Source organism: Ochotona curzoniae, unplaced genomic scaffold (assembly GCF_017591425.1).
Source record: "Ochotona curzoniae isolate NIBS_2020 unplaced genomic scaffold, NIBS_Ocur_1.0 contig_43, whole genome shotgun sequence".
NCBI classification, from domain to species: domain Eukaryota; kingdom Metazoa; phylum Chordata; class Mammalia; order Lagomorpha; family Ochotonidae; genus Ochotona; species Ochotona curzoniae.
The window spans coordinates 9,024,045-9,051,015 of record NW_024466218.1 but is presented as its reverse complement, the minus strand read 5'-3'; the positions used below and the strand labels follow the sequence as shown (position 1 = coordinate 9,051,015).

The following is a 26,971-nucleotide window of genomic DNA, read 5'->3' as shown; positions in this document are numbered from 1 at the left end:
TTCCTGCCATTTTAAAAACAATAGTGGCAGAGATGCAAGCTGCTGATGGTGCTCAGCAGGACAGATCAAACACACAGATGCAATTTCTGTACGTTGAACAGCGGAGTCGGATAAAATTCAAATACTTACAATCGCTTAGTAGCTAGCATCTGATTGCTGCAAATTGAATCTTTCATAACGGGATTTATTGTAAATAGTGTCATATTATTTGTGAGTTCTGCAATAATTTCAGTCAGAGCTAGTGCAAGATATTGGTGGAGGGAGCTGTCTAGGATCTATGTGCTAGTTTCTGCACAGCTTAGAAATAATCTTTTCTCAAGAAAGACAATTGTCTTTCTTACCTGCTGAAAAAATGTAAATAATTAGGTGTTTTTTCTCGCAATTTTAAACATTATCAAATAGGGTAACTTTGAAACACAGAGGAAAAACAGATTTTTTGGCACTTCAACAGCTGTTTTAGGATTACAAGTCCCAACCCTACTCTCTACCTCTTCTACTTTGCTGCTTAATAGGTATTAAGATGAAAGAAAGTTAATATTTCTGAAATGTACTTTTTATATTCTGTGGTAGCATTAAAGGGCTTAGTAATTGCTAGTGATCAATATATACTCTCATTTAAAAAAATGAAATTTGAAACAAAGGGATTTTGTGGCCTATAAAATATACTCACAATTCATGATTAAAAAAATAGGGAGATGGTAATAATTTAAGAGATCAATACTATTATTCACCCTTGGGATTTGTTCTGAATACCACACTGGAAGTTTCAAAAAGAGCAACAGCCAACATCAAACATGAAGACATCACTTGGCATCTGTGAGTTAGATGGCACTCCACATACTTGATAAATGTAATGGCTAATGACACAGTGCCCCCCAAACAGTTGTAGCATAGTCAGATAGCCTTCTTGTTCAAGAGCCACGTAAAGAAAGTTCAAAAAGGAAAAAGTGGAAAAATCAGTAGTAAAGTCAGAAGATTTGGGTAATGTGTTCTTGCTGTCCCCTGCCCTAAACCACCACCACCACCACCACATGCCTTTTACATCATTTTAGGAGACACTAAGACATTCCTATCGTATCTGTGCATATGAGAAGGCAGCATCTCAGGGGGATCTGAAAGAAGTCTTACTCTGAGCAAAACCTAGGATTTGATAGAAAATGGCCTTCGTGGGAGATAAATGCTTTAGTTCTTGATTTAACAATAAGCATTCCTCATACATGCTAATGTTTATTCTTCTGAATGGGAAATTCCCAGTTTCTGAACATGAAAATTTTCAGCTTGTCCCCTCCCCCAAGCAGGTGTCTTTCCATCTCTCACAAAGGGGAAGGATAAAAGATGGACATTGAGTGGGATCCTGGTGTGTATGCTAACACATTTACTAATCAGAGCACACAGAAATCAAAATGATTCAGATGCATAGGCTTAGTTGCAAACAAAACTCATTTTAAATGATGTCCAGCTTTCTTTCATTTCCATTTCATTCAAGGGTATGTCTTCCTCTTCCTGCTTCTCTTTTCCTCCCTGTATGGATACATCCAACCCCCACTGACAACTGAAATGCAGGGCTATAAATGTAAGGGTGAAATACATCATGAGGTAAGTCTGGAGAACATGTCCTCTACCAAAATGCACGTCAATCTCTGGCACTGCTAAAATCCAGAAACATGCTCGAGATCGTTCTGCATGTTAAGCAGGGTCAAACATGTAAGACTGGGGTTGCCTTTGTGTATCCAATGTGTTCCAAAGTGGGAATGGTTACATTTATGAAACTGCACCTGCTTTCCTGGCACTTGAGTCTAGTTCCTGCAAATCAAAGTGTCCTAATTGAAATACAAGTCTGACAAGATGATAATCTGTCCATTACATAAATTGACTTCTGAACCCTTATCTGTTAAGAGATGGTAAAGAATTTCAGAGGCAATTGTTTAGCAGGACAACACAATAGAGAAAATGTGCAGGAAGCCCAATGTCAAGTGAGGGGCTGTCCTCCATCCTCTCCTCCAGGTCTACTCCCCCACATCCCAGGTTTGTACCTTAAGCCACTCACGTCTTGGGCAACAGCCAAGGTCCTGTAAGTTAGATCAAACACCAAGACACAACAAAGTATCATTTGGCATACTTTGAAATCACACAGTTTCCGTCTTTCATGGTGTGAATGTGTGTTGGGGGCAGGAGGGTGGGGGAAATGGAAGGGACAGGCCGCATACCAATGTAGTGAAATCTGGAAACAACAGCATATATGCAGACACACACAAAAAGTTTGCATATTGCACACAGCGCTTGAAGATCATAAATCTATGCATGAGAAAGATGTAGTGGAAATTTTGGGGGGGATTAGAGTTTATTTTTGTCATCTCTGTGAGACAGCTACTCATTCATCCAGATCACAGCTAAGAAAAAAGCTGGTCACAGAAATTAGCAGTTTCAGCTCAGCAGCGAAGTCGCCAGCCTGTGAAGGCAGAGAGAAATTGACTAATTAGCAATGCGCACTAAAACTTGACGGTTCTTTATAGAGAGAGAGAAGAGAGAGGGAGAGGGAGGGGGGGCTCGCTTTTTCCCCTTCTTTCTTCCAAAGATGTTTGAAATCGCAGTCATTTACGCTCGACAATTTTTACAATAGCCTTGAGCCATAATTTTGCGAGCCTCTCCAGCATCCATCCCCCTGTATGGTCTCTCTCTACTGGCCAAGCACGACCGTTTCTCTCCCCAACCGTGGATTTCCTATTACTCTCGTTACGACTCACTGAGCCCCAGGCCCAAGGATAATGATGTGTTGTTTCTTGGTAGCATAATTTGTCACACGTACATTTTTTCTTCTTCTTCTCTTGCAGAAAGCTCTGCTCCCTCGCTCTCTCCCTCTCTCTCTCCTCTCTTTCTCTCTTTTTTCCCTCTCCTACATTTTCTTGCTGTTGCTAATTCATGGTGAGCAAATGATGTACGACAAAATAAATTGTAAAGAGTGACTGCCTGGAGTTGGGAACCAGAAGGTGTTTTCCCCCTCCCAAGGAGAGAACAAACCTTTAAAAAGGAAGGACAATTGATTTCTGGTGGGGGGGAGCTTAAGTGAGCCTTGACTTCGCAGCTGGTTGAGAGCAGGTAAGTTTCTGGCCTTGTGTGTTTGCCTTGTCCGTATTTTTGTTCTGTGGGTTGTTGGGGGTGTACAGGAAGGGAGTCGTTCAGAGGGGTGGGGGCAGTTTTGTGGCAATCGTTCATAAAGAATACAACTCCTATTGCCAGAAACAAGCAAAGAGTGTGTGTGTGTGTGTGTGTGTGTGGCGGGTGGAGGACTGGAGGGGCGGCAAGGAGGCGAACAAGAAGGAAGGGGACTAGGAAAAGATGGGGTGGGGGGGGCGGGAGACGGCGGCGAAACATCGAAGCGGGGAGAGAGGTCTGACCGGGTCCACTTCCAGGCAGAGTCTCTGAGATGTCTCAGGCAAGCCAGAGCTATGGGGGCGGGGGCGGGGGTGCCGCCGGGGGCGGGAGCGCGAGCGAGGCGAGGGTCCACCTGCCAGGGGCTGGGAAAGTGAGTGGAGAAGAGCCCCAGTCCGGTATAAATAGCAAGCGGGCGGTCCAGGACTGGCGCCAGGCAGGGCAGAGTGAGCCGCAGTGGAAGGGGCAGGTCCGGCGGGATCCCTCGGAGCCGGGCGGCGGCGGTGGCGGTTCTCCCGGCCGGCGGGCGCGCTGGAGGGAGGATGTGGGCAGAGGGTCCCTTTCGGTTTAAGCCCTGCTAGGTGCGATTCCAGGTTAAAGACCGGGCATAGAGCTCTCGCCTCACCTTCTCCAAGACCCTACCGTTCCGCCGCCAAGATGCTGGCGGCTCCGACTTTTTACAGAAGTAGTTCCAAGGACCAGGGGAGTGGGGGTGCCCGCGTGGAAGTGGTGGTGTTGGGGGTGGGGGGTCGCTGGAGATTGCACCCACGGATTTGTCAGGAAGCTGCGGCCAGCGGCTACGAGGCCGGGGTGGGGGGCGACGCAGGGACCAGGCACAGGACAAACCCTCCCTCTCCCCGCAAAAAGGAACGGGAGAGCCCCCACCCTCCCCCAGCACCTGCCTTCTAACTTGAACTTCTCATAGTTACTGGAGTTAAAGCGACTGCGCCAGGGGCCCGGGAGGAAGAACCAGCTACTGGAATCCCTCTTGGCCTCCCAGACCTTGCTGGAAACCCACCCTATTGGCCCCACTCTCCACCCCCCACCCCCACCCACCATCCCCGGTGCCGCCGGGCGCTGCAAGAGGGTGGGGGGAGCAGGCCTTTGAACTTCCGTGCCCTGACGCGTGGGAGGCGGGGAGAGGGGCTGGAGTGGGGTGGGGGCAGTGGGGAGAGGCTGGTGCAAGGACTCCCTTGTCAGGTTTAAAGGCGTCTCTGGAAAATTAGCTAAACTGAGTGGCGATGGGGAAACCAACAGTTTGCGAAGCAGGGAAGCAGGCAGGGCCGGGGTGAGGGAAATGAGCTAGAATTGATAAGGACAGCTCCCGCCTCTGCCGAGTCCACTGAGCTGGTCCTCGCCGCGCTCCGCTGCACTTTCCCGGGAGAAGAAAGGGCTTTATCTCCTCCCTCTGACTATTAGCCCAGGAGTTTGTCGGGGCAGCACGGATAATCGAAGGGGTGCCCAGCTCTGGGGGAAGCTAAGCAGCGCCCACCCGCACGCTTATGTGGCCCCCTTCCCTGCTTCCCTGACCCCGCTCACCCCCAACTCCCCACCCCCAAGTGGGCCAACTGCCAGCGGCAAAGCATCGGGCACAAGTTGACCTGGAACCACCGCCGTCCGTCGCCTCTGCGCTCCCGGGGCAGCCCCGGGCCCCCCACTTGCCGGCCTTTCCCTGCCAGCGGCCCGGCATGGACACGAGCCCACGAGGTGTCTCGGCCGCAGCCACTACTCTGCCGTCGCAACTGCCACCGCCGTCGCTGCCAAAATCCGAGCCCGAGTGTTTTTAGGAAAGTGAGGGACGGAAAGTGCTCGGGAGGCGGCGAGAGGGGTGTCGGGGAGCAGTTCAGGCGGCCCGGACCCCAGGTGGGGTCCTTCTGGTGGCTCTCGCGGATCCAGCGCCCGCAGCCCCCTTCCTCCAAGTGTCTGGGGTCCCGAGCGCGCCAGGAGGGAGGCAAGCTGAGCCTTGATTGTTGTTCTTCACCCTCCCTTCCCCTCAACACCCTTCCCCACCCCGACCACACCCCATACCCCCTCCCTCCCATCCCCCACCCCCATCTGCCAGGTTGGAGGAGGGTTTAAAGCCAGGTGCGCCCAGTCAGCTCGCCATGTCCAGATCCGGGGACAGGACCTCCACCTTCGACCCTAGCCACAGCGACAACCTGCTGCACGGCCTCAACCTGCTGTGGAGGAAGCAGCTGTTTTGCGACGTGACCCTGACGGCCCAGGGCCAGCAGTTCCACTGCCACAAGGCCGTGTTGGCCTCCTGCTCACAGTACTTCCGATCGCTCTTCTCCAGTCACCCTCCTCTCGGGGGAGGAGGGGTCGGCGGCCAGGACGGCCTGGGGGCCCCCAAGGACCAACAGCAGCAGCCACAGCCACAGCAGCAGCAGCAGCAGCAGCAGCCACAACAGCAGCCTCCGCCGCCGCAGGAGGAGCCCGGGACTCCTTCCTCCTCCCCCGACGACAAGCTGCTGACCAGCCCCCGGACTATCAACAACCTGGTGCTGCAGGGCTGCTCCTCCATCGGGCTGCGCCTGGTGCTCGAGTACCTTTACACGGCCAACGTGACCCTGTCCCTGGACACGGTGGAGGAGGTGCTGTCGGTCAGCAAGATCCTGCACATCCCGCAGGTCACCAAGCTCTGCGTGCAGTTTCTCAACGACCAGATCTCGGTGCAGAACTACAAGCAGGTGTGCAAGATCGCCGCGCTGCACGGCCTGGAGGAGACCAAGAAGCTGGCCAACAAGTACCTGGTGGAGGATGTGCTGCTGCTTAACTTCGAGGAGATGCGCGCCCTGCTGGACTCGCTGCCGCCCCCCGTGGAGTCGGAGCTGGCGCTCTTCCAGATGTCCGTGCTGTGGCTGGAGCACGACCGCGAAACCCGCATGCAGTACGCGCCCGACCTCATGAAGCGCCTCCGTTTCGCGCTCATCCCGGCCCCGGAGCTGGTGGAGCGGGTCCAGTCCGTGGATTTCATGCGCACCGACCCGGTCTGCCAGAAGCTACTGCTGGACGCCATGAATTACCACCTGATGCCCTTCAGGCAGCACTGCAGGCAGAGCCTGGCCAGCAGGTAGGAGACAACAAAGACGAGGGGGCCAAGTGGGGGGTTGGGAGGGGGGTCTTGCTGAGAGGCCAGAGGAAAGACAGGGGGCAGGAAGAGGGGTAGAGGATTGGGCCGACCCTGAGGGAGGCTGTGGCCAGCTGGAAAGACACACAAACACTTGCAACTGTACAAAGTTGATTGCCGAGGCCCCCAAAGGTCAGTGGGGGAAACCAGCCTCCATAGCATCCCTGAGTGGATGCAAGCCCTGAGTCTCCAAATCCTGGACTCTGAGCCTTAAGCTGGCAGGCAGATGGAGGCAAAGGCCAATCCCTTAGACGTGCAGCTTTGAAAGCCTGTCTTCTGAGCCACCACCACCACCTCCCCCCACCCCACCCCACATCACAGCCGCCGCAAGTCAAGATAGGCTTGGTCACCCAGGTCAAGGGACTGTGTGATGGCCACTCTGCACCTGTCTGCCCCCTGTTAACTGCCTTGGGCAGCAGAAGCTCCCAGGTAACACTGGCAGGGGACAGCTTTACTACTCTGGTCCTACACACAAGTTGGTTGGTTGGTTGTTTACTGGCTCTTGAGATCTGTGACGTCCTTGGGAGATGAGTTCCCCCAAAGCCTGGTCTATGGTCGCTACTGAAAACGCTGACACCCAGAGCCCGGGCAGACTTTTCTATTGAGGGAAGCCTTTCCTCTCCACTTCCAAAGGAAAGCAAATCAAGAGACTTCAGGCGGCAGGCGCCCCTTGCCTAGGGACTTCTGTTCCAGAAAGGAGAGCAGTTTGAGAACTGGAAGCTGGTGGGCTGGGTTGGGGGCCAGGGGAGTCTTCCAGGTTCACTTGGTCTACGTGTTTGTTCAGGAGTCACGAAAAAGTTGGTTTTGCTGTTGTTGCTGTGGTTGCAATTTAGAATGTCTGCGTGTGTGTTGCAAGTAGAGCTTTCTGTCAGAGAGAGAAATTATGCATTTTAAAGTGCTAAGAAAAGGCTGTGGAAATCAACAGTAATGTCTTATTGGCTCCAATTCTTAAATCCTTTTTAATGAGCCCTGGAAGAGTTTCTTTTTTCCTTTTGGAAGAGGGACACAGCATCTTGTCAGGTGACTCCAGCGAGTGTGTCTGAAAGATAGGGTTCATCCTTATGTGCAACCTTAGGTACTTCAACGTGTGTTTGGGGATGGTGTTTTTATCAGGTTTCTGCCACACCTGGCTAACTAAAGTTCTAAGAAATAGAAAATGTTCACTAGAGTTGCTTAGGTAACACAAGGGTTAAAGTGAGACCAATGGGAGACATAACAATTTCTTGAACTTGTAAGAAATTCTTTACATAAATTTTTTGCTAGGATCTCCAAGAGATGTGTTAATGAACTGTGGTGTCAACAGATGCAGAGTAGGACAGACCCAAGCTCTGTGTTCTTCAACAGTGAACACAGGAGCCCATGTGAGAACAAGACCTTGAATGTATTTTTATTTATCAGGAGTGTTTCCTTTATCTAAAGATCAAAATGGCAAGCTCAGAGTGAAGGGCAAATGTGATGACTCCAAGAGGAGTTGGTGATTAATGCTCTGCTGTTTTAATTCTCATCAATTTTAAGAGATACTATCAATATATTTCACTTAGCATATCTCATACATATTCAAGAATTAGACACAACAGCAATAGTCTTGAATGCCTGTTTAGTCCATTTTTTTATAATACAGATATGTAACCTAGTATAAATTCAAACACAAAGAGCTAATAAAATGAAGACTTACTTCTTTAGTGTAATTTTGGAAAATTAACTGTATTAATGCAATCCAATACATAATTTCTAAAACCTTCAAGGCACTTTTGTCTAATAAGTATGTCCTGAGGTTTAATGTTAGGCGAGTTTACTTTCAAAATGCAAAATCCCTTTCCCACCTTCCTCTGGATTCACTCCACCAGCTGGGGCCTGCTAGCTCTGCCCTGTGGATGGCTGAGATACCAGGCTTCCAGCTTCACTGGGCCATGTCATTTGAAGGGTATGTAGTGGTGTCTGACCACTGAATGCTTACAAGTGTCATGGATGCTGCAAGAATCTGATACTTCTGCAGCAGGGGAAAAAAAAACCAAACTGTGCATCCTTTTCAAAAGGAAGATATAGAAAATTGTCCATGTGAACCTATTTTTGATCTCAAAGTAATATAATTTAGAATTTGTTCCATTATTAGTAACTGTAGTGTTCTAAATTGTGGTGGCTAATGGAATTATTCTGACTTTAATTCACAGAAAGAATGCAAAATAGCAATCAAGATTTTAACTTTAATGTGGGTTAATATGCTATAAGTTGCAACCAATAGTATTAAATCAACCCATTATGATACAAGCAACATAATGTAAAAACACTCTCAGCCTTCTGTTGGTTTCATAAGGAAATAAATGTTTTAAATAATTGTTTCTAAAATAATTTTCATTGAAGCTGACTGAATTGAAAGTCATTCTATATAATTTTTTTTTTGTCTGCAGTTTTTAAAGTCTAATTAGGGAAGATTTCATGTCTGGAGAGAATGATGAGAAATTAAAATGGACCGATCTGTGGAAGTAAGGACAAAACAGGAGCAAACAACAACTTCGAAAGAGAATTTCCTTGTTGTTAGGATACGTAATCTATAGAAAGTAAGGGACAGCAATATAAAAATAGTAATTTAAGTATGATTTTAAACATAATCCTGAATTTTAGTCCAGAAATGTGAAGCAATCCAAGTACAAAATCTATAATCCTAAAATTAATTTTAAAATATTGCTGTAGTTGCTGAGTTTTTCAAAATATGTCAGTTTCACTCAGATCCATTTCTATTTGAACAAAATGAATAGGACAATATGCAGTATAACAAACATATTACTTTGCACTCAAACACATACATAAGTAATCTAAGACGACAGGACTTGACAAAGGATATAAAGTGCCAAACAGAGGAGCAAGTTTCAGTCATTTATGGCAGTTTGATTACCATAGTTAATGATCATGTTTGTGTGTTTCAAACTTTCTAAAGGGGTAGATTTTAAAAGAATTTAGCCACAAAAATGCTATAAGTAGATAATGGGTATATTAGTTAGCTTGATTTGAAAGTTTCACCATCATATAGTTATGTCAAAACATCACATTGTATCCCCAAAGCATATATAACTTTTGTTTGCCAATTACAATTTTTGAAAAAAGACAATATTTAAATATCCCAGAATTACAATACCTAAATCTTATTTTTTGTTTCATAGAAAAAAGTAAATGGGAGTTCTTGAAAGTTTTTCTAAATATGACAGTGTTCTAAAGCATAAATTTTAATAAAATATCATGATATTCAATGCTTACTATGTTAAAGTAATTTTCAGTGTTTTTTCCCCTAAATTTGACTTATATAACTGCAAACTGTCTTTTAAATTTGTATTTTCAAATTTTAGCACATAATTGAGTAAGTATTCAAAATAAATTAAGTTGGGATGGAGTAACTGATTTCTTTCTATGCTGTCATTGCTCCTAATACAATGTAATAGCTAAATAAATGCATATTGAAATTTGAATGAATTAAGATTATAAAATACAGAAGGCTTAATGTTGCACTTTATCAATACATTACTCATTTTACATTATTATTACCATGTCACAAAAATCCTTGGAGTGTTCTCGAAGGCAACACTTGTTAACAGATACCTTCATGAAAATAATGAAATATTTCAAAAACATTTAACCGGAGCTATCATGTTCCTTAGAGACCCATGTTGTAGTTTTCTTTTTTTAGAAATTGTGTTTTGGAAGACAATGGTAGACTACCTTATATAGAGTTCATCCTTTATAAACATAGTCAAAGATTCCACAAAAATTAATAGAAAAATCAATTTGAGCATCAGGAGTGCTAATTACCTAGTAACTAAAATAACTTGCAATGATTAAAAAGCCTGTCAATTTTCTAATGCACAGGTTTGATTCCTGGCTTTGGTGCTTAGAAAGTGATTCTGTAAACGTAGGATACATATTTTGCATTTGTTCTCTATGTTCTAAATAACAACCTTAACGAAACAAACTAATCTTGTATCCATGCATTCTCCGAATTGTTACTTTCCTTTATATCAATTTGTTACCTTCAGATTAGAAGTTGTCAGTAACTAGGTTTTTGTATCAGGAGTTATTCAACCATTCAGGACAATTTGTTTATTATCTGTAACAGGACCACTGATTACAAAATTATATCATACGTATGGGAGCCAAATAGGTATGTCCTACAATCAAACGGTAATTCGTGTGGATATTAATGCATTGTATTGGCAGAGAGAACCTACTGATGAAATTTGAAATTCTCATATTCTATTATGTGCTTGTGTTTTTCCCCATATTTTATAAATATTTTGGGATTCACTACCACCTGAGATGAAGTCTAAGGATCTCAATATTCTTTAAAGCACCATGAAAAATGTGCTGCTACCTTATTACCAACACTCACTGAATAACAGATAATGTTCTAAGTACTTGGCAAACAGATGCCACTAACAACCCTAAAGACTGAATACCACAATTAGCTTCATTTTGTAGATGGGAGAAGTTAAGCACTGAGGTAAAAATTGCAGGACAGAGTCCAGGCTGGGGGCAGTTTGCTCCAGTGTTCTCTAGCATGGGGGACCTCGCCTAGGCTCTCACCTAGGGACTGACCTTAGAGATATAGGTAGATATCCCATTTTGGAAAGAAAGTTAAACTGAAATGGGCCTAATTTTCAATAAGCCAAGGAAAGGAGCTCTTGTAGGCCATAAGTCAGTAGTTTTTTCTAGGGATGGCTGTTTGTTCTCTCTGTAGCAGCGGGCCTGGGTCTGATACCTGGTTCCAGCTCCTGATTTCAGCTTCCTAATAACACAGACCTTGGAACGATGCTTAAGGATGAAGTAAATGACTTTCTGCTACCCAAGTGGCAAACCGAGAGTGAGTTTCTGACTCTCAACCTTGGTCCTAACCAGCCCCAGTGTTGGAGGCATTTGGGGAGTGAAGCAAAGGTCATAGCTCCATTTGTTTGTTTCTATCCCTGAAATAAGCAAACCAAGTAATAATTGTTTTGGTTTGGAAGTCACAAGGTCTCTGTTGTAGCTCTTCGCTCACTCTTTCCTAGTAGTGCCACCACAATCATAGACCATATGCAAATAAATGGGCATGAGCATGGTACTAAAATACCATGTAATGTTCACATGCCAGAAAACATTGCTTTTAAATTTTAAGTCATTTAAAAACATTTTAAAAAATATTGTTACTTTGGAACTACACTGAAATAGGAGGTGGACTATATTTATTCTGGGAGCCATGATTTGATTTGCCAATCCCAGTTCTAGGCACTTGGGATATGTCACTGAAAAAAGCGGGAAAAGCGTGTGCCCTTATTCCCATAGAAACTATTCCCTTCAATCTTCTTACTCCAATTTGGAAATAATTCAGTTCACAGTGATCATCCTGTGAAAGTGTCAGATTTCCAGAATAAGTCTAACAGTGATCCTGGGAACCGCAGCAGTGGTTAACAACAATCTCAGGAGGCAATAGATGAGTTGCTGCTTTTTTCAAGCACCCTGGATGAAGAACCTCATAACGCATATGGAATGACCTCCAGAACAGGCTCCAGAAATGTCTGTATGATGTTTAAATGGAAATCAGCTGTTTTAATGCACTTCGAAAGAAACTGGCATTCCAATATCAAGGATATGAAATAGACATTTAAATGATCACAAAAGCAGGTTTTTGTTCTTTAAGATGCCATCCTCCATCTCCTGCAGTTTAGAACAAAGGGCATGTGTTATCAGGATGCCTGACCTCTGAAATCAATCAGCCAGATTGGGTATTCAGACCTTCTCTGCTTCCACCAGGAAGGAGCACTCCTCCTGTCGCAGATCTGTTTTCTGTGTTCATCTCCCCAACTAGACAGTGATTTATCCAAATATTTGTAGCCAGAGCACTTCATTCAGTAGTTGACCTTGATCCAAAATGTGAATCTGATGTGAATTGCTATTGACCTTACATATAACTGAGATTAACAATTAGGATTTGTTTCATCAGAGTGTGAATTAACCAAGCCAATGTGAGATAAAAATACAAGCAATTTTGAAGACGATTACACACATACACACACAAACCAGTAATTTGTCAATAGCATTATTGTTACCACTGAGCAGCTACTAAGACCTTGAGTTATTGCTCCCATTGTTTCAGCATCCCTGTTTCAGTCATTTTTAAAAGATTAGAAAACTAAGACTCAAAGAATGTAAAAAAAAAAAAAATGAGTTGGTGGTTCTTATCAACAGTTGGAGAATGCATTCTTAATTCACGGCATAGCTTCTACTACTACTAACACCAAACTTTGTTTTGTCTCACCTCAGAGTAATTCAAAGTTCCACCTTGTTGCAGTTACTCATCCAATAAAAAAGAGCGAGAATATATTTGGAAGCCAGAGTTTTAACCTGTTGATTGAACTGAACTACTCTCAGCAATAATGAGATTGCTGAGATTTGTGACCATGATTTTGACCTGTTCAAGATAGAGTGAGCCTGGCCATGGGCGTTTACCCTGGTGGTTAATTTCCATGTCTCACACTGGAATACCTAGATTTGAACCCTGGTTCTGGCTCCTGATTCCAATTTTCCCCTAACACAAGCCCTGGGAGGTGGCAGTGATGACTCATGTAAGTAGGCCCTACCACCCATGTGGGTGGGTGACTCCTATCATTTGCCTTCAGTTTGGCACAGGCCGGCTGCTGCAAGTGTATGGAAGAGAGCCAGAAGAGATGAGGCTCACGCTATCTCCTTCTCCCCCTCCCTCCCTCCCTCCCTCCCTCCCTCCCTCTTTCTCTCTCTCATGCGAGGACTCACTCTCCACCTCTCAAATAAAAAGAACTAAAATAAATAAAAAATTTATACGTTTTAAATGTATAAAAATAAGAACATTGTTCAACTATGAAAATTATTTGTGAAAAAAAAACTTGAAGCTTGAATTTAAACAAATAGTTATTTTCCCAGGATTTTTGAGCAATGTAGCAGAATCATCTCAGGGTTGTTTCTATGATAATGGAATACTATTCAGGTTGGTGATACTTTTTGGTAATGAATACAACAGGTAAGCACCTGCATCATAAATAGGACCACATATTTTAACAATGTAGGCTACTATTACTCTAATGGAAATCTGTTCACATCTTTGTTCAAGAAAATCATTTTAGCCATTGTTATGCCACAAATGTTTATGGCTGCTATCATTCATTTAAAATTTCAGAAAATATTTTTACCCAAAGTCCTTTGTGTTAGCTACTGAGATACTTCCCAACAAATGGATTACTAACATTTTTTTTAATGGAAAACAACACTATTTTCATAAAGGCAGAAGGGCAAGTTAACCAGAGGAAGAAATATAAATTATGACATAAATGGTATAAGGAATGTGTCCATCTTACTGTAAATTTCAAATTGGTTTCTCCATTCACAAACAATATTAATGGAAACAGGGTCACACAATATTGAAAGTAAATCAGCAGGATAGTAGGGAAATCTTAAAACAATGAGGAAATGATAAGAGAAAATAAATTACAGGGAAATGAAGGAGGAAGAGAGACAAGTATTAAGGAAGATACAAAGAAATATAATAAAGAAATTACTAACAGGTAAATTACCCCCAAAAGGGATAAGAAAGAGAGCTATGGAATATGACAAGGATATTTCAGAGGTTGGTGATTAGATGTTCAATATTTACTGACAAAACTCAAACCAAGAAGCATTTATAGTGCTATGTGAAACCTTATAAAATACACAGTTATCCAGAATTCCATTTTTTAAAAAAGGTATCTGTCCATGATTCAATAATTATGTATTTATAATCTGAATGGACATATCATTTTTAATTTTTTGTTTTTAATACGAGGTAACACAATAGATTTAATAGTGTTCTCCAGTTATGCCAGAAGGAGGAGATGAAAATACATTTGCCTTCCTTGTAGAAATCATCGTAATGCCTGTTGTAATTTCAGCTGGCACGAGGCCTAAGGAGCAAGTCAACCTTCACCACCTTGAACACCTTTGCTAACCCCTGCCCGTGACAATGTCACACCTCCAGTGAGGACTTTCAATGTGCTGCAATTTAGCACTACTAAGAAGATGTGCTGTGAAATATTTTCCAAGTTTGCCTGGAACATATCTAGTGCACTGTATTTTGAGGCACAGAGTGAAATGAGATATTTTTCTTGACATCATGTAGCTTAAAGACAGGATAATTATGACACAAATTAATTGCATTAACAGTACACACTGTAGATTAGAAAAACACCTTAAGAAAGGACTTCGTGGAGCTAAGTGCTGGAACCTTGCCTTGGTGATCAGAACAGATAGATATTCTTTGCAGAAAGGGCTCAAGATGAGCTTTAAAACACAAGGCAGCTAGTCATCATGTGTCTGGGATGGAGAGGCCCAGGTGTGACAGCACACGATGGATGCCTGAGGCAGACCGAGCTTGGTGCTTTCCCTGAAAACAGAATGTGCAGCTGGAGATGCACAAAGGGGTCGTCATCTGAGCAGGGGTATAGGACCTACTAGGAGAGCTGCTGCAGCAATAAACTGGGTCATGGAAAAGTCGGCATATTTACATGGAACCAAGAAAAGATGCAATGCAATTGTGGAAACACTATTACCCTTGAAATTGAAAATCTAAACAATGGTCTTGACACCACCACATCAGGAAAATGGGTTCATACTGTAGTTCTAACTTTGTCAGCTGAAACAGTGAAAAACTGATAACTATCAATTATTTTTATTATCTTAAAAGACATGAAAGCAAAGTTTATCTCAGCTGCAGTTCTTCCTATCAAAATAACTCTAGGATTTATTTGTGACTTCACCTATGGTACAGCAATTGGGACTTTTAAGACCATAAGAATGACCTTGAAATAACCCAAAGGTTAAATCAAGGGCATCAGGAGGAAATGGGAAAATCTGCCACTTCTCTTTAATTCTTCAAAGGGAAAGTGATGGCCTTATTACACGTCAACGTCTTTCATTTGTTTCCTTCAGAGAAAAAAAATTCCTTTTTTCTTTAATCTCCTACATTTGATTTTAGAGGCTTCTTTTTTACCCTTTACCAGACCCTCTCACATACGTCTGGCTTCTTTACTCCCTCGAGTGCCTGTGAGTGGGTTGGTGAACTGCACCTGCGTGGGGACTCTGAACTTCCTCCCAGCTCAGCTGGGCCACCGTATGGAGACAGGCTCACTGGAGGCTGCAGAGAAGTGAACTGAAGAATTGCAGGCAGTTTCACTTCCCTGCCTTATGTGCCTTCAGGTGCCTCTGAAGACAGGCAAGGCCAGGGAGATGCAGGAGGACAGCAAGCATCAGAATCCCACAAGACCAAGTTTTTGCAATTCTAGAGGCATTGTGAGAGAATGTGGAGACACAAGAGATGTGTGCACGAAGCACATATTGTTGGGTGCCCCCTCCTCATCTTCCTTTCAGTGATTTCTGAGATTTTTTTTTTTTAGTCAGATAAATGTCTGTTGAGTAAGTGGAGTGGAGGTGAGATAATAAACAAATTACTGGGTAATGAGGATCCATTTGTTGCCAAAAATAAAAGTCATATTTGTAAACTCTGCAAACAAAGTAGCAGACTGTTGTCACTCCTGCTATTTAATACCCCTCAATCTCAGCCACACCAGAGCATTCCAAGCAAAAGGAAGTGACTAGAGGTGGGGGTGTAAAATCTGCTATGAAGGGGACCTTGGAAGGGAATGTTTTAATGCTGTAAGAAGGGCAAAGGGCCTTGAGCACCCACAGGAACTCACTGATACTCTCAGGATCTCTGGCGCAATGGGGGTGCTTTGGAGGAGCAGTATGTGCCTGCAGAACAGACCAAGTTGGTAGATTGCTTCCTATGGCAACTTGACTGCCAGTGCCAATTATAACTCCCCATCTTCCTCTCTTCAAGTTTTCACAAGCGTTCATTCCAAAGTGAGGAAGGGGAAAAAGAAATCTAATTGACTGTTTCAGGTTATAATGTAAACTTCTTAAACAGCTCTATTACATAGTAATTAGTACCAAAATATCAGATAGATGTGGTTTCTAATCCTACCCCAACCACTTACAAGCTTCCTGTCCTTAGGTAGTTTTCTTAACCTATATCCGGATTCCTTATCTAATAAAGGCATATACTACTACACTCCTCATTAGGGCAATTGTGAATGTTGAAACTAGTGTGTCCACAATAATTAGGGTGGTACATGGCTGTGAGTATTTAATAGCTGACAGCTTTTATTTTAAAATTTTGAGGAATTTTTGGTTAAGTAGGACTCTTCACAAAATCTACCCAGTCTAGAGCTGGCTTCCCACAGCCTGCATCCAGAGCTGTCCTGATGAAGCATTATATATTTTGTCCCCTATTTTGTGCTTTAGGTTTATGTTTGATTTTATCCACCTTGAGTGATCTATAGAATAGTATCTGTTCCCATCCTTATGATCTATTCATGTTAACAGAAAATTTAGAAACACAATAGCAGATTTACAAAGAACAGCTTTATGGGATGGCAGTTTGTATATTATAGAATTCACTTATCTAAGTATATATATGTCAGTGGGTTTTAGTATATTCTCAGGGTTGTGCAGCCACAGTCACAATCAATTTTAGGGCATCTTAATCATTCCTTCTTCCACTTAACCAACAAGCAAAACTATTAGTAATGAACTCCTCCACCCTAACTCCCCTACCTTATTTCTAGGTAGGTACTAGTCTACTTTCTGTCTTCCTACATTTATCTATTCTGGAATTTTCATGTCAATATCATCATGCAATGATAGACTTCTCTCATGTAGCAATCTTTTCAAGGATAATACACACTGTAGCCTTTTTACGGCTGAATAATGTTTCATTGCATGAATATGTTACATTCAGTTGGTCTACCAATTGATGGTCACGTGGGCCATTTCCAGAGATTCATTTGCTATTATGAATTATGCAGCTGACATTTATGTCAAAGTTTTTGTGTGAATCTGTATTTTCAGTTCATTTAGTCATATAACTAGAAGTGGAAGTGTTGGCTCATTTGGTAATTCAGTCTATGACAAACAAATGTTTAACCTTTGAGGAACTATCAGATAGCTTTTTTTTCCTTCCTTTTGCCATGTCACCAGCTGCATCGGTGGTACCAATTTAATAGCATCTTCACTTGCACCTGCTGTATGTCTTTCTCATTCTATCTCAGTGTGTGTGAAGTGCTCCTTTATGATGGTTTGCATTCTGCCTAACTATAGTGAACATCTTTTCATGTCTTACTGGTCATGTGTGTATCTGTTTAGAAACATCTGTTCAAATCCTTTGGCCACTTTTTAGCTGCAGTATTTGTCTATTTACTATTGCTCCATGTCTTTTAATCATTTTAGTAAACTTTCTTATGCTTTCTAGAGCATATCTAGGCTACCTTCTGTAAAAATGATGTGTTCTATTTGACAAAAATGAAAAGAAAATGCATACAGATGTATAATGAAAATTTTTGTAGAAATTTTTACATGACCCTATTAATATCATTTAAAAATCTTGGTGTTTGATGCGGTGCTGAAAAATACCTGTGACTAATTTTGATCTTTTTTTCTTCTTTGTGTGATTCTTATGGCTTTGTAGACTTAGGCACTGTGTTTCTCAAATGATAGTCTAGACTTACTTTAGCACATCTTTTATTTAAAAAAATTATTCATTATTCAAGTTATTACTTAAATATTCTTACAAACACATCAATATGTATTGCAACAATGTTTAGACAATAATTATTTCAGGGAAATGAGGTGGAATTCTTTGACTGCCAAGACAGTGATAACTCATAAAGAGAAGAAATATGTCAAAAGAAAGCAAAAGTTAAAAAAAAAAAGCTCTGTTTAATGGTGATGCAAAAACATTCTTTGTGAGGATCAGCAGGAAACACTGAAGCACACAATTCCAGTCATGGCTGGAATCCAACAGAGGGCTTCACCACGCACATCACCAAGGCAGAGCCTGACACAGAAAAGCTAAATTCATCATGAGAATTGCTTGTGCAGTTTCCTCTCTCCTTCGATACAGTCTCCTCATCGTATTTCATAGGGACAAAAATATCTGCAGCTCTTAACAATACAGGTCTCTTACTGCGCTTAGTACATGCAGTACTATGACGTCACTGACTTGGTGGAAGTTGTGGAGAGGAAGAAATGTTCAGTGCACACACTCAGTGCTTGCGTTTCTGATGAGAACGCTCCGTTCTGATCATGACCCTTTCTGAGAAATCAAACTCTTGCTTTCTATGAAGAGTTGTATCACTACTGTATAACAAAGACAACGCATGGCCGTGATCACTGCTTAGAGTAGAAGGTCAGAAGAATTTTAACACAAACACTTTCTCTTACCTAAATTTAGGGAAATCAAGTATCATCAAAGTCCATGACAATTTAGAGTGTCTTTTCAAACATTAGTGAAAGACACCAAGAAAGCCATTTACCTTTCCCAGTTAGCTACTACCTTGTCTCAAGACAGCATTGTCTTGCCTTGAAAAAGGCTTATTCCCTCTAGAAGGAATTCTGGATAGTAACTTCAGACCGTAAGTTGTGACAGACCTGTTGCCAGGCATGATTATCCTCAAAAGTTCAACAATGAAAAAGCAGAATGCAAAATGGAAACATCATCCTTAAAATACTCAGAGTCAAGGCTTGCAGTTTCTCAAGTGTTAAAGCAGTAGCAGCCAGCTCAGGTAAAGTTCTTTTCCAAGAAACATGCCCCCCAGACAGCAAAGAGCGCACCTCACCACACACATACACACAGGCCCTGCCTTAGTGTGCTGCAACTAACAGTCCCAGCTTCAGACAGTAGTGTTTAAGACATAGCAAATAATCATCTCACCTCAGAAATCATTTCGTGGAGAGTGCTTCACATTGTGTGTGTGTGTGTGTGTGTGTGTGTGTGTGTGTGTGTGTGTGTGTGTGTGGTGTGTGTGTGTGTGTGTGTGTGTGTGAAGAGAGTGTTTAGAAAATGCTAAAGCCTTACAGCATGAGAAACATTTTAAATTTCTGAAAACTCAAATTCTCATCTGCACTTTCTAGACGTGGTTCAGAGTTCACAATATCAGGTTAGAGGAATCACTTCTCCACATAACTGCCTTCGTCTTTTTCCTTCCTGGTTATCCGTCCCACCACTGCAATATTCTTTTTCATTAATATGCACTGTTCCAGTGCCCAAAGCAACAGCAGAGGAGTAACCGCAAAGCCTGTCTCTGCACTCGTGGGATTCTCTAGACTGTAGCTGAGAGACTGCTCCAAAGGATAGTTACTGCCTGACATGAGTAGCAAGATCAAGGCAAGTTTGACCATAAGGTGGTCTCCTCCAGTGTCAGTGTGCAAGACCGAGTGTGAGACTGCTTGACCTTTCTCAATCCCAGGCTCCTTTTGACAAGATAGTTCTGCTAAAGATGCCTGTAACAGCCTACTGGGGCTGCCATGACAGAATATCAGACATTGGGTAGCTTCACAGAAACTTACTTAATCACCCTTGTAGAGGCTGGAAGATCAAGACCACGGTGCCTCAGAGTTGATTTCCGGTGAGACCTCTTATTTTGACTTGCAGGTAACCATCTCCTGTGTCCTCTTAAGGACTACCCTCTGCTCACTTAGGGAATGGGGGAAGATCAGGTGGATGTGTCCTAGTTCTCCTCAGACCCAGTTCTTGCTTTAGAACCTGTCTTCATGACTTCATTTAACCTTGTTGCCTCCCTAATAGCCATGGCTCCAAATAGGCACAGGTAGGGAAGGAGCTCGAATAAGTCCATAGCAAGACCCAACCAACACAAAGATTTAGTTAACAGATTAGGGAAACGAACTGAAATGGCACTTTCAAATAGATCTGCACAGGCAAAATTATACAGGAAATGAGAAGTTAGAAGAGGGGAAACATGCACATCTTCTTTCCTCAGTCCCCTAAAATCTTACCTAGGCTAGTGGGACTCTTAAGAATGACCAAAGAGATTTTTAATGAAATACATGTTCCTCCAATCTATCCTAGAGGCTTCAAGCATCCCAAGTGGTTTTGTGACAGGTGGATTTTGGGCCACACTTTAAAAATCATGGGAGAAAAAATGATTGGTCTTCATTTATTTACTGCATATCTAGTGAAGATCAGAGAAATAGATAGTAATTTATTTATACTTATTTAATAACTTATTTTGACACAGTTTGGGCGAAGTATAATACAAAATTAAAAGAAATCTGGTTAACTGACATGAGAAAAAAGGAAATGGCTCATGGGAACAGTTACTGGAATGACCAAACTCCAGCGGTCATAATTTATGGGGATGAAAATTAGGTATCTACTGCTCTGGAGAATTTACACACTAATTAAAGCTACACAGTACACTGTGTACAATTCAGCTTTCAAGAATGTGGGAAGCTTTCTCAGAATAACTGGTGTCTGTGATGCCTGAAAGGGGTACTGACCCAGGGTGCCTTGACGGTATGGATCTCAGAGATTTTTGCAGATGCCCTTCTGGGACTGGGGCCTAGGAGGGCCTCCCAGATGTCACAGAGCTCTCCAGCTAGTGTTAACTTGGGCACTAGGGTCCTCCAGGGTTGGCAAAGCAAAGAACAGAAAGAGCTAGTTCACTACAGGGAGTGAGAGGGGAAAAAAAAGAGTCCTATTGCACCCACAGCAGCAGGGTTCCTCTAAGCCAGCTCCCACAAGCCACACCTCATTGTCTCCACAGCACACACCCCTGTGCCTGCCTCATTCGCTGGATGCAGATTTCTCTCCTTCCTTTGTCCTAACCTCAGGATGATTTTGCAGACTTATTTTTTCTCTTACAAATTGCAGGCCCTTTCAGAAAGTAGCAATTGAAACTCCTTTTCTTAAAGATGAATACCAATTTGTTAACATGAATATTTCAATAAAAGACTGGAGTCTTTTCTCCCTGTCTCCCACTGTGGCCATTCCCTCAGTAACTAACTGGAAGGAGCCTGGTTGGCAGGAGGTTGCCTCCATTTCTTCTGCACCAGCTTCCTAGTTGTCTCAGGAGGAATCCCTCCCAAGAGTTAAAGTACCAGAAAAAATTGAGCTGTGGACCATGAGGTGGGACCTGGCCATTTTTCTCCCTCGGCATCATCTGCAATGACTCAACTCCTTTCTCAGACACTCAGACAGACATTGTTCGTGAGAAGAGTCACAGCCTTCTGAATTGACAATTTCATTATGTTACAATGATCTTGGGTCTTTCTGCACTTTTCCCTTTGCTGCAGGTATCAAAGTCCCCTCAGGCTGGAGGTCACTCTTATCTCCTCCAAAATCAGCCAGATGGAGAAAGAGAAAGAAATGTCAGTAATGAGATTGTTTCTCAGGAGGCTGGTTGTCTAATAATTGGGTGTTGTTGCCAGTTTAAATGCAGGCAGTATTGAGGAGTCCTTCACTAGGCTGAGAGTGATGCTTTATCTCAGTTTGCCACCAGGCTAGACAGAGCTTGAATGGCTCCTTAGTGGCAGGCTGCATGGAACCATTCCTCCCTCTTGGACGAGAAGAGCTTTCTCCTATCACACACACAGTGGTTATTTTTGCAGCTGCTTAGCTAGCCAGTAGTTGTGTTAGCAAACCACAAGCCCTCTACATCTCTTGCAAGCAGGAGGATTAGCCTGAGAGGTGATACAGGGACAAGGATGGGGCTGCAGGATGGGATTAATGAGCTGCTATTTCTACTGCAATGTGTGCTCTTCAGGAGAAAGGAGCTAAGCACTGGGTATTAGAATTAGGGATTATATAGGTAATCAAGCAGAGAAGATATTCAACTGCTTCTAGTTGCTGTGGGAAGCTTTAATCTGGGAAGTAGAGAAAGGAGGAGAATGCTGTGAATATGAAGTTGACTAGGGAACCAAGAATGGAGTGTGAAGTTATGTCCATTACCAAGACACTCATCTTAGCCCTGATGGCTAAGGACTGAAGGACTAGGAGCTACATTTTATGGATTCTGATTTTGATCCTAAGGATTTTTGTTTGTTCGTTTTTGTTTTGTCTGTCCCTGCCATCAGTCAGTGTACAGGTTTGGTGCCTAGACCAAAAGCTGTCTAGGCTGCCAAAAGCATGAGCAAACTACCCCATTCACACACTAGAGGATGTCGTTAGGTTCTGAAACTAGGACATACTGGGGAGGAACTGTTAGGACCCCTGGGAGCTCTGAGAGCTGGAATGAGACATCAAGCAGAAGGAAGATGGTCAACCCCAATGTTGATGCAGAAACCTGCAGTCAATACAGGTGTTCATCTCCATGGTCACACAATGGAAAACTGCAAAACTGGGATGTACCTAAAGAGTTTCTAAAGGCCTGATTTCTTCTATTATAGTATGTTTCTGAGTGTGGTTTGTTTACCAGTGGCAGTATGTGAGACTATTTTGGCGGTATATGAGGAAAATTTTAAAATCATTTTAGTGGCTAGCTTAGGTATTATGTTTAATATGTGTTAGAAATAAAACTTTTAACTTATGAATTCTATACTTTCATAAATATTAATGCTGGGAACAATTTTTCTAGATATTGGTTACACACTGGAATTGAATGGAAACGTTTATAAAAAATGCTGAGTCCAACCTGGATTACATATTTTACACACACACATGAAAGGCAGAGTTGGAGAGGGAGAGATCTTTCACCTTCTGGCTCATTCCCTAAATGGCCACAATGCCTAGGGCTGGGCAAGACTGAAGCTAAGAGCCAGGAGCTTCTTCTGAGTCTCCTACAAGGGACAGGGGCCTAAGTACTTGGGTCATCTTCCCACTGCCTTTTCAGGTGTATTAGCAGGAGGATGGATTGGAAGTGGAGCAGCCATGACTCAAACTGGCAGTGCAGACAGATTTACCCTCTGTTCCAAAATGTTGAGCCCTACCATGAATCTTGAATTAGAATCTCTGAGAGATTCCCCAACTGTGAACCACTGTGCTAGGTTCAAATTTTTTTCAGAGTATATAAGTGAGCAGTTTTAAAATAAAAATTAAATAAATCATATGGCAAAAATCATGAAGGTCCCATACTACACCACAAGTGAATGTTAGCAAACTTTGCACTCCATCTTGGGTGACTCCCAGTCCATGAGATAATCCTGATTTATAAAGAAGAGGAAAGTGAAGCAGAGATGTTCAGTAAAAATGGTGGATGGGGTGGTAGTATAATAAGAAAAAGGCTAATAACATAGGTAAGGTTAAGGTGTGGCACTTGGTGAAAGGAACAGGTTAGACTTAGGGCTAACCAACAGCATCATCCTCTCAATACATGGTCCTCTGCCTCTTCCACAGTGAAGCTGGGAAGTGTAACTTTTCTTTCTCCGTTGCCTTTGACAACACCTGCAATAATCGCCACTTGACTCAGCCTTAAATTGGTGAGAATAAATTTTGAAAAGACATGCAGAGTCTACATGTCCTGGGTAGCAGGATTACATGTGACTTCTGCACTCTCCATTCATTTACTCTTTTCTTTTTCATAACTTCCACCCATAAAGCCTTTATTGAGCACCTACTGTGCACTGAGTCTATTTGGCTTTTTTAGTCAGAATTAATGTGTATTGTCTTCATGTCATGATCAAACAAATCTTCAAGTAGCTTTCATCTTAGATAAATACTTAATGAATATGATCACATTTCACAGTTACCACATAGCCTGACTCATGACAGAGAAAGAGGGGTGGCTGCTAGGTTCTGAGGTGAAAACTGAACCGTTGCAGCCACACCTGCGAGTCTCAGTTGTGTGAGGAGCCTCTAGAGACACTTCCTGTGTGAAATGGAGAAAATCAAAGCCATCACCAGGCATTGGAAAAGGTGCCCAAGCCCCCTTTCCTCTATTCTTTCATCTGTTAAATGGGGATAATGATACTTCATGTTTACCCACCTCAGAGAGGCATTATCAAGTCTATTTAAAGTCTCTTCCAATGAAAGCTGCTGTGTAATTACCAAGCACAGCTATGATAAAGAAACCTAAATACAACAGCAAATCAGCTGGAACAAATTCTCAAGGGAATTTGCTTCTTTGGAAAATTTTAAGAAAAAGGTAGCAATTCTCATTTGAGGAGTTTAGGGATTTGTTTTTGCTCGAAGTAGAAGGCAGGCTGGCCCACTTGCCAAGCCTTCTCCTGGCTAGTGACTTGGGATCTTGCCCAGCTGATTGGTTTTCCTATGATCTAACAAAATTCTGTCTGAAATTCTTCTTTCACATTTTCTCCACTCACAAACTCCCTTACCCCTGAAATGAATTTCAGGCTATGTATGTGCCTGTGAAAGAGAAAAAGAGAAAAGAGAGGTTATAATATGGAGAAAGGTGAAGTTTTATACATAATAAGTAGTGAGGACCTCTTTGACGGTTTCTAAGAGATTGAAATAATTGATCATAAATGTCAGGGTTTGTTAAGCTCATCAACAAAATACATAATTTGGGATAGCTGGAGGCAGGACCATCACCAGTACCGCTCAAAAGAAAACCAACCCAGCTCAATCAGGTTAATGAGGGCTTGGCCAGAATCAGGAGATAGTTATAAATCATTACAGCTATGGACACTCTAATATGCACTCCTGAAAATAGGGGGTTAACAATAAGACTTAGTGACTTGAATGTCAGAAAGTTTAGAGGTTGTCTTAACAAAAAGATTTGTTAGGCAAGAGAATAAATAGAGTGAGTTTATGAATGAGATTAGGATCCATAACATCTGTGGTTATATATTTTTTAAACTTATGCTATAAATGTTCTGGCAATTTATAAACAATGTAACATGGTATCTGAAAAGCATCTAAGCAATAAAGATTTCAGAACACCAAAGATTAGTTTTCAGATGAATGCTTTGTGAAATTAATACTTCTGCATAACTATTATTTATCAATTGATTATTAAAAAACTATATAAATATTTTTCCTATATAAATATTTTCCCAGATGTTAACTGGGGGCTTCTCAGGTCTAGAAAAACTGCTACAGATCCCCATGTAACCTGTAGAAATGAAAAATCCATTGCTGCGGATGAAATGTTTGTGTTCTCCTCCCCTCAGCAGTCATCCATTGAAACCCTGATGCCCTGTGTGATACTGTTTAAATATAATCTTTGAGGGGTAATTGCCCCTTGTGATGGGTTTAGTGGCTTCAGAAGAGGAGACAGGCGAGAGCTTACTTTCTCTCTCCTTCTCCATTTAACCCTCCACAGTGTGGCAACAAAAATGGAATGCCACCCTAACTAGGAACCGTATCTGCTAGCTCCTTCATCTTGTACTTCTCAGCTTCCAAACTGTGTGCAATACACTTCTGCTGTTTCCAGTTGCCACTCCATCTGTAATACTTTGATTATAGCAACCTGAACAGACTCAAACACCCATCCCGTACCCATGAACTCCGAGAGGCTTTCTGTTTTCTTGATCAGTCCCACACATGAGCACTGTACATGTGAAATTGCCCATTTACCACTTTCATAAAATATGACACTATCATGAGTTAAGTGCTCTGAAATTGGAAGGTCATAACTTCTTTTGTCTTCTCCAGCCCCACCATATTGGATCACACTGAAAGCATCAACCTTGTTCTCCCTTTGTGACACAGAGACATTTAACTTTCACGCTAAAAGGTGCACAGAAGGTTTTTCATTTGCCAGAGAGACTGGTGCTAGAAGGCGGCTTTGGTGATAAGGAGGAACCGTATATTTCCCCATCCATTATAACTACAAACCTCTTTTAACCCTTGCTGCATTTTTGTAAGAAGAGATAGTTCTCCCCATCGCACAAGTGAGGCAGTTGAGGCTTAGAGTTGACCCAATGCCCTAAATACAAGAAATCATTGAACGATGATTTAAATTCATACACGGCTGATTCTTTACTTGAAATTAACTTGGAAGATGAGATAATGATGATCTACTCTGGTTTACTTTGCCACTTCAAAACTAGAGTTCTTGCAACAACTCTTTGTGTTTTAAAAGAAAAAATACCCCCAAAAGATCATCCACAGGAAATTCCCATGAAACCTGTGATTCAGCTTCTCTTCAGAGATAATAAGTAAGATATCTGAACAATATAAATACAACTCATTATTTTCAAATGATAAAGCTTGGATGGAGACGTGGACCACCTGTTCTCAAGCCTGAAAATTACAGAAAAGAATAGCTAACATAAGTGAGGAGGATGATGAGGAGGGTAATAGCAATGGTCCTGATGACAGAGAATATGGTGATTTAATTTTACTAATACCATTTAAAACTTTTACCTATTTTATTTAATCCTCAAAACTAAGATTATACCATAGATATCTTATTATCTCTGCTTTAAAAATAAGGTTTAGAGGGCCCGGTGCAGTAGCCTAGGAGCTACCAAGATCTCATATGGGTGCCGGTTCTAATCCCATCGGCCCCACTTCCCTTCCAGCTCCTTGCTTGTGACTGGGAGAGTGGTGAAGGTTGGCCCAAGACCTTGGGACCCTGATCCATGTAGGAGCCTCAGAAGAGGCTTCAGGCTTCTGGCTACAGATTAGCTTAGCTCCAGTCATTGCAACCACCTGGGGAGTGAATTCGTGGATGGAAGATCTTCCTCTGTCTCTTCTCCTCTCTTTGTATCTGACTTTCCAATACTTTTTTTTTAAAAAAAGAATAAGATTTAGAAAGGAGAAAGAGGCAAGCCCAATGTTGTTTATCTCTTTTAAAGTTCTAAAGAAGAACTTTAGCCAACTGTCTCAGCATAGCTTTAATGTCTACACTCTTAATAAGTAGGCTGTTTTGTCTCAAGAACCATGATATTTTAATTCGATGCCTC

The 26,971-nt window shown here is 42.4% G+C and overlaps 1 protein-coding gene across 1 annotated transcript in view; it reads left to right on the top strand.

Moving 5' to 3' along the window:
* The first annotated feature begins 2,692 nt into the window (after positions 1 to 2,692).
* The window catches only part of KLHL14 (kelch like family member 14), a 100,038-nt gene continuing 75,759 nt past the window's right edge, over positions 2,693 to 26,971 (top strand). The window contains exons 1-2 of the mRNA XM_040984865.1: positions 2,693 to 3,096; positions 5,213 to 6,223. Of these exons, the coding sequence (XP_040840799.1) occupies positions 5,256 to 6,223 (968 nt within the window). The 5' untranslated portion in view covers positions 2,693 to 3,096; positions 5,213 to 5,255. The remainder of the gene's footprint in view (positions 3,097 to 5,212; positions 6,224 to 26,971) is intronic.